The following is a 12,297-nucleotide window of genomic DNA, read 5'->3' on the forward strand; positions in this document are numbered from 1 at the left end:
AAATGAATAAAATCACACATAAACCTGCTGCAACAGTTTTCCCATTCAGACCTGTGAAAATGCAACTGGCATCCAATTGACACTTCAAAACCCTGTGGGATAAGATCACAGATGGGGGGAGCTGGGTGACTCCCAAATGGATAGCAACCCCTCTGTTTTAACTGCCCATGGGTGGGTAGGATTAATATCCACCTCCACATTAAGAACGAACCTACTTAAGTAGCTCAGTGACAAGTTATTTATATAAGTATTTTGCTCTAGTAAGTTTCTTATTAATACAGCTTGCATGTTCTTCTCCCTCAGGCTAGATATTCAAGCCTCCTGTTCCGTCATGAAGGCTGGCCTTTGTGTCTCCATGAGAAGGTAGTGATACAATTGTCATCGTTCAACATCTTTCTTCTACGCCCTGGCGATTTCTATCTACAAATTCTACCTGTTGGAGGGCAGTCTGCACGAATTGTGCTGAAATGCCTGGGCAGAGACCTCTGCAGTGTGGAGGAGAAGCTTGTACCAGAAGTATCCTACACCAATATTTTTACAGTGGAATGGCTGGCTATGATAAACAGTGAACGTGCTGGCACACCATTGCACACTTGCCTGTTAGCCACAGAGAATGGAGTTGTGAAGGTGCTTTGGACTAAAATAGTCAATCCTGAATTTGTAGCTAAAGACAAGGTAACACCAGCATCTGGGCAAAAAACCTGTTCTGTTCAGGAAGCAGAAAATGACTACGGTTCTGCTAGGATGACATTACAGACCGGTATGGAAACTAAACATTTGTTTAGGGCTTCTGAGCAAGACTCTGATACTAAAGATGATAAAAGTATATTCTCTAACTTGGCTCAAATAGAAGGTGCAAAATGTCTGAGTCAACAGCCTGTGATATTGGGAAAGGTCTCCCCAAATCTAAGTGAACTTTCCAATGAAAACGTTGAAGGGGATTATGTGGATTTAATGATGTTTTCCAAAGAAATATGCTCTGAAAAGAAGACCACGCATCCTTCATATAAGAATGGAGAATCTTCAGTGGTTCCAATGAATGGCACATGGGCCTGTGGAGGGACAATAAGGTTTGCTGCAGAACCTTGCACACCATGCTTAAGTAGAAGGTCAAACAGAGATTTTGAACAGCAAGAGATGAAATGTCGCTATCGTGAATCTTACATAGAAGCTTTGCAAAACCCTTTGAACTTTGGGTTCAGTTTACAGGAGACAGAACCTTCTAAAATGAACAAAGAACAACTCTTGATTAACCACGACCGCAATAGTGGTTCAAAAAGTCCAGTCTGCTACAGGCAAAACCAGGAATTTAAGAATTCCAGTAGGTCTACTGTCACATCACCACGTAAGGCAACAAATGAGGACAGATTGTTGGGACATCCCATTCCACATCCCACCTCACATAAGGAACCATATCGTTCTATAGCCAAATGTGATCCTCATATGTTGTCGCCATCTTCAGACACTTCCAACAGACATTCAGTTCCTTACGGTCAAAGGTCATCTTTGCCAACTCGTGATTCTGTGTCCTCAGAAATTGTGCCCAATAGGAAAACTGTGCAAGTTACAAAAAAGTGTTCAGTTGGTTATATATCTCCAAGAATTCGCAGATATAAACCCCAGGGAAAAGGTAAAAATATACAGACTTATGCATATATGGAAAATCTGCAAGTACATAACTATCAGGGCTATTGGCTGAGATGTTACGAGAAATAAAACACAATCATCTTATTTTCCTTTGTTTGGAAAGATTTCAAAATTTAGATATACTCAGATAATCCCTTCTGAAACTAACATAGATTAGAATAGTGCTGAGCTTTCTTTTTGCAAACCATTAGATGAAAGAGTAAGAAAAGCAAGTACTTGCCCATAAAAAAGTGATGTTATTCAGTGTTCATAAACTCAGAAATCCATGGCCCTGCCAGAGCACTTGACTTGTAATTTAGGTGGGAGTCTGCTGGAAGGGTCAGAATTTAGGCCTGGACATACTTCGCTGCAAATTTTTATGACCATTCAGCTTTATTCTGGTTTGCATTGAAGACACTTGAATTTTAGTAGTATTATAATTATTAAAACTATAAATATTTTTGTTGTGCATCTCAAGTGTTGATACTTCGCATGAATGCCAAAAGTAATATTGTACATGTTTTCTTATAGTCAATTCACTAGAACATTAACATTGATAAACCAATAGTTCCTGTTTTAAATGCCAATATTCCAATGTATCAATTTACTTTATCATTTAATTTCAGATTATTTATAAGAAAATACATATCATCTTTCTTTTCCCTTTTGTGCTAATTATCAGCAGTTGGGATGAACAGCAAAAGTATTTATGGGGATGACTTTCCTTGGGGCTGCTCCTATTCTTTCGCTGTAACCTTGGCGTCAATGGGATTTCCACTGAACATCCACTGAAATTATGGCGATGGGGTGAGAGGAGCTCTGAGAAACTTATGCACATATTTTCAATCAATGGCATAAGTAAAAGGGATTGTTTATTGGGCATAATGCATGCATATGTTTTTAGAATCATAGAATCATACGGCACAGAAGGAAGTCATTTGGCAGATTGAGCTGGATTTTGTGGCAATGACGGGGCTCCAGGTGCTGGACCGTAAAAGTGGGGAGAGCCCCGTCTCAGCCTTTCTGTGCCCCCAGTGCAATCTTCCATTGTTCAGGCATTTAAGTGCCCGGCACCTGGATCTCTGTCCCTTTAAAGACGGGGATCCCGCGTCCAAGAACTGCCTGTCAGCAGCATTGGCAGCGCTACTGGGAGTGGTGGCCACTGTCGATACTGCAGAGGCCTAGGTACCAGGCAAAGTGCTGGAAACCTGGATCTCAGGTAAGTGAGGTGGAGTCGCTGGGGCCAGTCTGGGAGGCTCTAGTGAGGGGGGGTGGGGTGGGGGTTGGAGGGTGGGCATGAAGCTCGGTGGGGGGGAGGGGGGGTCCGTGGAGGTGGAAGTGGAGGTTTTGCTGGCGTGTCATCTGTGGGCCACAGATTGCCCATGGAGGAGGGGCCCCCTCAAGCCAGCAGGGAGGGTGCCTTGTATTACTGCTGGTTAAATCCCAGTGGTAGGGGGAAGAGTCCCTTATGTGGCCGGTAATAGACCACAAGGGCCTCAATTGCCCTCTGGATGGGAAGGCCATCATTGGCCAATCCCACCCCTGGCAAAACTGCTTGGTGACAGGCCCTCCGCCTCTCATCACGATTCTCTGGGCCTTCTCACCTCTGTCCCCACCTCAGGGGGCCAGTAAACTCCAGCCCATTGAGTCTGTGCCAGCTCTTTGAAAAAGCTATAATTCTCCGCACACCCCTGCTCTTTCTCCATAGCCCTGCAAACTTTTCCTTTTTTAGGTCATATTCTTAGACACTTTCATTATTTGAACAAATCATCATAGCAGATTTGTTAAAGTGGAAAAAAAATTTTCTCTTTGGTCAGTGGTGATTTGGGCTGTGCATTTTCTGTCATATTTGTACTTGTCCATGTTATTTTACACCTTCCATTGTAAGAAATTGCATACTCACATTCATATCCAATTTGCTGTTGTGATATTAGCTATACACCCAACATTATGAAAGCATTAACCTTGATGTTAAAGGGCAGTGGGTGGTTGGCACTGGCATGGTGCACGCGTGTCTCAAAGTGGGTGGTGAACTCAGGGAGTCTGGGGACATGAAGCGCCAGCTGATAGTAATGGCTACACCTCATTACCTTAAATTTTCTTGGTGACCTGCCCGAACATAGTCAGATCCAAACACTGGCCAATGGGTGGGAGTGGGAATTCAGCAGCAGGACGTTGAAACCATAGCCCATGGGAACAGTCCCGGCAGTCAGGTAAATGGTGAGGGATGCTCTCTGTATGTGATTGGAAGGGGTCAGGAGCCTGGACAAAGGAGGCTGAAGGCTTCTGTCTCTCCTGGCCTGCAAACAACAGCACCCCCCCCCCCTTAAAAAGAATGCAATAACTTACCTACCTGAGCGTCTTCTGGACACGAGGGGCTGGATTTTACCAGCCCCTTGACATTGTGGATCGTGGCGGGGAGGCCCGCTTGCGCGAGTGGCCCGCCACGACCCACGATGCTGTGAAGGCCCCGCCGGATGTTAGCGGTGGCAGCGAGGCCTTGGTGCAGCCCGCCGCTGCTTGGCGCATGGGGCCTTCATTAAAATATTGAAATGAGGTTAATAAAAATGCAAATCCAGCTACCTGTTCTTGGTGGCCATCCCACACCGATTTTACAGACGCTGGCCGCAACTTGCGCGCCATCGGAACTCTGTACTGAGTTCCGAGGTGAGACACTGGTGGGAAGGGGGGAGGAATAAAACGATCAGGGCGGGAGGGGGTGTGGGAGCGGGAAAAACAATCCTTATTCATGATGGGGGGAGGTCGTGAGTGAGAACTCACTTTTTTGGGGGGTTAGGGCATAAAACTAAGTATTTATGCATGGGGGGAGCAGTGGGAGAGGGGTTTGCAAGTGTGGACATACCTTTTTTGACATTTTTATGGACCGGCACCTTTAATTATTTAAATCTCTCCTGAAGAGCTTGAAGCCCTTTCAAAATGGCACCAGCGCCTACGCAGTGGCACCGGACGCCGTTGCCAGGGACGTGACAGCCGCCCCCGATGACGTGGAGGGGGCGGTCGCTCCACCCCCTCCATTTAAATGAGCCCCCTCGTGTAATATTGCAGGGGCTGTGCGGTGGCCGCTCAGTTCAGGCAGGCTGCCAACTTCAAATTCCAGCCCAACAGGTTTGTCCTGACAGGGAAGGCATGACTGCTCCTCTGCTCAGGCCTCCAATTAAAATTGCAGATTGGGTGTGAGTGACATCATTGGGATCCATCTGCATTTTTAAATAGGATCACATTTCCTTCCCATGAATAGTCCAATCATGAGCAGGCTAACATTGGAATACAATAGGAGGACAGCAGGACTGGGGTTGAGGGGTGAGTGTTGGGGGGTGAGTGGAGTAAGCCGCTCACCTCTTTTTAAATGCTCCCCCCAGCCTTGTTTCCGCCAGACAGTGGGTGTTAAAATTAGGGCCTCCAAGTTTGTCCTTCCCTAATCTTCCTTTTGCAAGATAATATCAGCAACAATGTTTTCCCCATATGGCTATTGTTGCCCAGCTACAGAAAGTGGAGTGTGTATTCAACATGCTATTCCATGATGTCCGATGTATTTCGCTATGATGTAATTACCGTGTTTTGGATACTAATGATCTAAGTCATGCCATTCAGAGGGAAGCACTAAACAAAAAGTAAACATAATATGGTGGGAGAACTGTTTTCTGAAAACAGGAATTCTTATTTTATCACATAATTAGGTGTGCTGAACATCTCTCTCCAAGTTGATAAGGGATATGCATTCAAATCTTCAGATAGTTAATCAATTTCTCGGTGGATGAAACTTCATGAATGAAACTGACACAAAATTAAAACAAGTTGAAGGGGCACTTAGATTAGGAATGAAAGGCCCTAGTGATAAAGTATGTGAGTTATCAGAGCAGGATTGCTGCTCTTCTGAGCATGGATTAGAAATACGTTGTAAGTGTTATTAAAAAGGTAGAATGTTGCTTGGTGTAGTATCAACATCCTTACACAAACTAGGAATACTTTAAGTACAAATTGGATAAATAGTTTACTTGTTCTACTCCTCAGCGCTGTCATCCAGGAATGAATTAATCTTCCGTAGTTCAACAATTTTGTTTGAAACACTTTGATGCAAATCTTTAGACTGTTAAGCCCACCTCAGACTTTAGTAAACCTTTCATCACTGCTAATACTGCCCTAAACTTTCTGAAATCATAACAGTGATCAATGAAGCAAGATATTGCAGCATCCATCTTAGTATCAAACACCCAAGCCTTAGGCCATTCATTTAGACTCACATGCATTAGCTAGTATTGAACTACCATCGTTTACAACAGCCAACACCCTGATGCTCTTCCAATTTGATCATCTTCCAGTTCTTCAGTATAAACGCTTCAGGCTGCTACAAGCAGAGACTACGGTTTAGAATGACAAACGCACAAGCTTCCTTCTGTGTTTCAGTTTTCAATCATACTCAACCATGCTTGAACGGGTCTTTTATATGGTCCTGTATATCATGCTGCAAAGCAGAACTGTTGCATAAAGAGACTATTTGCTGGCATCTTACTCTTTTCGCATTCCATTACTTTGAGATATTGAGACAATGTTTTTATAATGTTGTAAAAATTAAGCCTATCATTTTTTTTTTACCATTTCAAATCATTTGTTTAACTGAGATAATCCTAATTAATCCAGCTGGATTCTTGGCCCACAAATGAAAATAGTGCATCAAGAGGAATATTTATTTAATTCCAATTCCTTTTTACAAAAGGTATTAACTGTTGCCCTGGTATGAACTGTAGGAGGCATTCCATACACGTCTGTACATGTTCTCTGCTGTAATGCCAAGTATATATACTTCTCACTAGGGTCATTGGATAGTAATATGAAGAGGAAACCCTAGCTGATGTCCCCTTCCTGTCTTAGGGGTATTAAGCCAAATGTCACACATTTACCATCATCGCAGCTAAAATCAACGAATTCACTATAGCCTGGGGAACAGAAGCCATCGCTTTCTTGGTCTGTATGGTTCAATTCCACATTGGGCAGTGAGCTACTAATAATATTATGTTATAGAAACATAGAAACATAGAAAATAGTAGCAGGAGTAGGCCATTCAGCCCTTCGGGCCTACTCCACCATTCAAAAAAGATCATGGCTGATCGTCTAATTCAGTACCCTGTTCCCGCTTTCTCTTCATATCCCTTGATCCCTTTGGCATATATATCTATCTCCTACTTGAATATATTTAATGACTTGGCCTCCACTGCCTTCTGCGGTAGAGAATTCCACCCTCTGAGTGAAGAAATTTCTCCTCATCTCTGTTCTAAATGGCATACCCTGTATCCTGAGACTGTGACCCCTGGTTCTGGACTCCCCAGCCATCAAGAACATCCTCCCTGCATCGAGCCTGTCTAGTCCTGTTAGAATTTTATAGGTTTCTATGAGATCCCCTCTCATTCTTCTAAACTCTAGTGAATATAGGCCTAGTCGACCCAATCTCTCCTCATACGTCAATCCTGCCATCACAGGAATCAGCCTCGTAAATCTTCTTTGCACTCCCTCCATGGCAAGAACATCCTTCCTCAGATAAGGAGACCAAAACTGCGCACAATACTCCAGATGTGGTCTCACCAAGGCCCTGTATAACTGCAGTAAGACATCCTTGCTCCTGTACTCAAATCCTCTTGCAATGAAGGCCAACATACCATTTGCCTTCTTAACTGCTTGCTGCACCTGAATGCTTGCTTTCAGCAACTGGTGTACAAGGACACCCAGGTCTCGTTGCACCTCCCCCTTTCCCAATCTATCACCATTCAGATAATAATCTGCCTTTCTGTTTTTACAACCAAAGTGGATAACCTCACATTTATCCACATTGTACTGCATCTGCCATGCATTTTCCCACTCACCCAATTTGTTCAAATCACATTGGAGCCTCTTTGCATCCTCCTCACAGCTCACAGTCCCCCCCCCCACCCCCCCCCCCCCCCCCCCCCCATCCCCCCAGCTTTGTGTCATCTGCAAACTTGGAAATGCTACATTTAGTTCCCTCACCCAAGTCATTAATATATATGTGAATAGCTGGGGCCCAAGCACTGATCCCTGCGGTACCCCACTAGTCACTGCCTGCTACCCGGAAAAAGACCCATTTATTCCAACTCTCTGTTTCCTGTCTGTCAACCAATTCTCAATCCATGCCAGTATATTACCCCCAATCCCATGTGCTTTAATTTTGCACACTAACCTCTTACGTGGGATCTTATCAAAAGCCTTCTGAAAATCCAAATACACCACATCCACTGGTTCTCCCTTATCTATTCTACTAGTTACATCCTCAAAAAACTCCAGTAGATTTGTTAAACATGATTTCCCTTTTGTAAACCCATGCTGACTTTGCCCAATCCCATTTATTTATATATATAATTCATTAAATTGAAGCAACACTTTTATATAGTGAGTCTAGGAGAGTGAACCTGCAGAGCATGATAGGGTATTTTTGGTATTTGTGTGGTCATTTTAATCCCATTGCAGATGCTTCTAAACTTTAGTGACAAGCAAAGACGAATGGGAAGTATTCAGGATCTCCGGACACAGCTGCAAAAATAGTGTGCTGAGTATCTTCAGGATAGTGAGCATTACGTTACTACTAGGCGAGACACACTGCTAGTCGGTGACCTGTGCCCCAGCTATACTTTTTGATACCAATATCATACCAAAACTATTTTTGGAGCAATGAAGTGTTACATAGCTGGCTACACTACTTAAAATTAAGGAAAGCAGAGCTTTGTGCAACCATACTTAAAATAGATGCAACCTCTAATAGTTAGTAAATATTTAAATTTAAGAGTAGTCAGCTTTATTTCTATTACGGAAATTTCAAACCATTGAGTGATTGCTAAAATTGTCTTGATAGATATGTTTTAAAAATTCTGCCACACTCCTGTGGCTGTTATTCTTTAGGCAAGTACACCTCTATGAGGTGGTCACAAACAATCCAAAGAATGCTGCATTATAATGCAAGTTTGGCAGGATAGCTGACATTTACACTTGGCATTTTGCAATGTGAAAACTATTTTGCACTGGTTCAGAATATGCAGTATAACTGCAGAAAATTATATAAGATGTACAGCACAGAAACAGGCCATTTATTCCAACAAGTCTCTGCCAGTAATAAAAGCAAGAAGTGCTGGAAATACTCAGCAGGTCTGGCAGCATCTGTGGAGAGAGAAGCAGAATTGACGTTTCAGGTCAGCGACCCTTCTTCAGAACTGGCAAATATTAGAAATGTCAAAGGTTATAAACAAGTAAAGCATTTCCAGCACTTCTTGTTTTTATTTCAGATTTCCAGCATCCGCAGTATTTTGCTTTTATTTTAGTCTCTGCCAGTGTTGCTTCACATGAGCTTCCTCCCGCCCCTCTTCATCTAACCTGGCCAGCATATTCCTCTGTTCCTTTCTCCCTGGTGTATTTATCTAGCTTCCCCTTAAATACATCAATAAATGCAGCACATTTGGTAATAGTTTAAAATTAGTTAAATGATGCTGAGTTGTCAGGATACAACAACAATGCTTCTACAAAAATCCACTACGGACTAGATGTTTCATATAAATATTTAAGTGTTTTATTCACAGTTATATTGTGTACATACAGAGGCATTGCCCATGTGCTGAGACAAAGTACATTAAAAAATGTAGCTCTATCTGCTCAACATTTCTAGCCTGCAGTCCAGCCACTGATGAATTTTTGTGAGTGAAGCTGGCAACCAACTGTTTCATCATCTCTGTCCTCAGCTTCCTGACCATCAGTCTTACTTAAATCATGATCAATTTTGCCAGATGAAAGAGAATTCACCACTGACAGTTTTATTCTGTAGCGTAAATGTGGTGCCTTTGATGATGATAAATGCAAGTCACAGCGAAGCAGTAGCAGCCCTTCATCTTGAACCATAGACAGATGGATTCAATGGCAGAGGTCATGTCCTGATGTCTTGTGAAACTAGAATAAGAGATACATTTTCAATTCCTGGTATCGGAGTGTGCCCAGAGCAGACAGGGACAAAGCGATGATGATTGTATGCACTGTAAGTGATGTTATCAATGGTATGGTATCTGGTACATAAACAATGTATCATAACCTGAAGACAGAATTTTGCTGTCTTGACAAGTGTTTTGAAACAGAAGAAATAATCAGATACATAACTGAAATTGGCAACTTATCTACAGTCCTTTAGCCAGCCGAGGTAGTGGATGCATTTAAATATCCTGGGGTAGAGATTCCACTTTGGATGCAATTACTCAATTGCATTTGTGGGCAGTGCCTGATTCAGGCAAATTACATACAAACTTACAGATTAGGAGCAGGAGTAGACCACTCGGCCCCTCTAGCCTGCTCCACCATTCAATAAGATCATGGCTTATCTAATTGCAGCTTCAACTCCACATTCCCGTCTACCTCCAATAACCTTCCACCCCCTTGCTTATCAAGAATCTATCTACTTCTGCCTTAAAAATATGAAAAGACTCTGCTTCCACTGTCTTTTGAGGAAGAGAATTCCAAAGACTCACAACCCTTTGAGAGAAAATATTTCTCCTCATCTCTTAATAAGGGGTCTTAAATGGGTGACCCCTTATTTTTAAACAGTGACCCCTAGTTCTAGATTCTCCCAATAGGGGAAACATCCTTTCCACATCCACCCTGCCAAGACCCCTCAGAATCTTATATGTTTCAATCAAGTCGCCTCGTGCTCTTCTAAACTCCAGCGGATACAAGCCTAGCCTGCCAACCTTTCCTAGACAACCTGCCCATTCCAGGTATTAGTCTAGTAAACCGTCTCTGAACTGCTTCCAGCGCATTTACATCCTTCCTTAAATAAGGAGACCAATACTGTACGCAATACTCCTGGTGTGGTCTCACCAGTGTCCTGTATAGCTGTATACCTTCCTACTTTTGTATTCAATTCTCCTCGCAATAAATGATAACATTCTATTAGCTTTCTTAATTACTTGCTGTACCTGAATACTAACCTTTAGCAATTCATGCACTAGGACACCCAAATCCCTCTGTATTAAATTAAATCTTGAACCAGTGTAAAGGATCATGGAATACATGAGTGTAAATGGTTTGAGGTGTAACTCTGCTATGTTTCAAATTCCCCAATCTTTTGCATTGGTTTGGCTGATTATACCCAGATTATGCTGGAATCTGGGCACAAAACTAATGGAAACAAGTAGGTACTTCTCCACCCACCCCAACACATTCCTTTTACTGGATTTGTAGCATGTTTTAAGGAGGAGGTGGTTTATGTTTCTCTTCCAATTTAACAGTGCTTCCCTCAGTTAAAAGCACTCTGAAGTCGAGTCTACAGACATATGTAGACCCTCCAGACTTATAACTTTTTATCTCAAATGACCTGACCAGGGCTGGCAAACTCAAGCTGAGGCAGCCCAAGTATGAATGACAATCTGGGCTGGGGTAGATATTAGGCTCTTGTTATATGAAACATTGCCTGATCTTGGCAGAAGCTCCATGCAGTCAGCAAAGGATCTTAAACTCAGTAAGGTGAATGCTAATATCAATTACTGTCCTAAACTAAGGTTAAAATTAACAAGAAATCAATATCTTACCTTTAGTTTTGCCTCTGTGCAACTCAACTTTATTGCCAAATATATACTCACTCTTAGAAATCTGTATAATTGACTCATCAAAAAAATTCTATGACTGTCAACTGTGCCCTATTTATTAACGTCCTTAAACCTTGTGGATAATATGTCCCATTCTGCCACTCCTGTTTTCTGCAGCTTTAGTCCAAGACTTTCCTTTCAGTCCCATTCCTGATACAAAGCCCTGTTTGCAGTTGGTCAGATTGCAATAATAACGGGTGTCATTTGTTTACACATTCTGCTCTAGTTAAAGCCATCGACAACATGCTTTTAATTTTAAAGTATGTTTTAATAACAAGGGCAGGATCTGATTGAAAATGAGATTGATAATGGATCATTTGCAATAGACATTGCAGTTATTTTTTCATAGTTTTATACAGAAAATGGGAAAAAGGCTGTTCCAGTTGTGTTTTCTTGTGGTTCTTTCACTCACTGTATTACATTTCTTACTGACAGCATGTGCAAAGGCATCAATAGCAACAGTGGACTCAAAGTACCATTTTCCCAACATTTGGTGGTGGTGGGGGTCATTCTCTCTTATTTGAAGAAACCTGAGAGCAAAAACAACCTAAGAACCCTGTCTCCTTACACACAAAAAAAACGAGTATTCAATGTAAGGTCGATAGGAGAGAAATAGAGTGCTTTCCTCACTCTTCCTTCTCATGCTGTTAATGTTCTTAAAAGGATCACTTACATAATAAAACTTATAGGAATGAAAAGCTTTCCTAGCTGTAGTCAGAATTTATCTATTGCATGAATCGCTATACAAACTAAATTGGAATCTAAATCCCAACTAACTGCAGCATATTAAAGTTTTGCTGAGATATAAAGAAGTGTATTTGGAATCCTGCACTCTAATTGATAGGTATCACACCAGTATATTGTTACTGAATATTTATGACACTCCCAAAACTGTTTAACTTCTTTTATCATTGTAGTTTTGTTTCTTGCAGAAATCCAGACACTTGAAAATAGTATTTGGCCAAGAAAAATACAAAATATATTTAACAATTACTAAATTTAGTTATCTCATCTGCTTCCAAAC

At 42.0% G+C, this 12,297-nt stretch overlaps 1 protein-coding gene across 3 annotated transcripts in view; it reads left to right on the forward strand.

The window, feature by feature from the left end:
- Positions 1–12,297, forward strand: part of LOC137378062 (pleckstrin homology domain-containing family G member 4B-like) — a 186,210-nt gene that overhangs the window by 75,845 nt on the left and 98,068 nt on the right. For all 3 annotated transcript variants that reach the window (XM_068048123.1, XM_068048124.1, XM_068048125.1), the window contains exon 3: positions 304–1,630. In XM_068048123.1, coding sequence (XP_067904224.1) covers positions 304–1,630 — 1,327 coding nt within the window. The remainder of the gene's footprint in view (positions 1–303; positions 1,631–12,297) is intronic.

The sequence above is a fragment of the Heterodontus francisci genome, chromosome 16, assembly GCF_036365525.1.
Source record: "Heterodontus francisci isolate sHetFra1 chromosome 16, sHetFra1.hap1, whole genome shotgun sequence".
NCBI lineage: Eukaryota > Metazoa > Chordata > Chondrichthyes > Heterodontiformes > Heterodontidae > Heterodontus > Heterodontus francisci.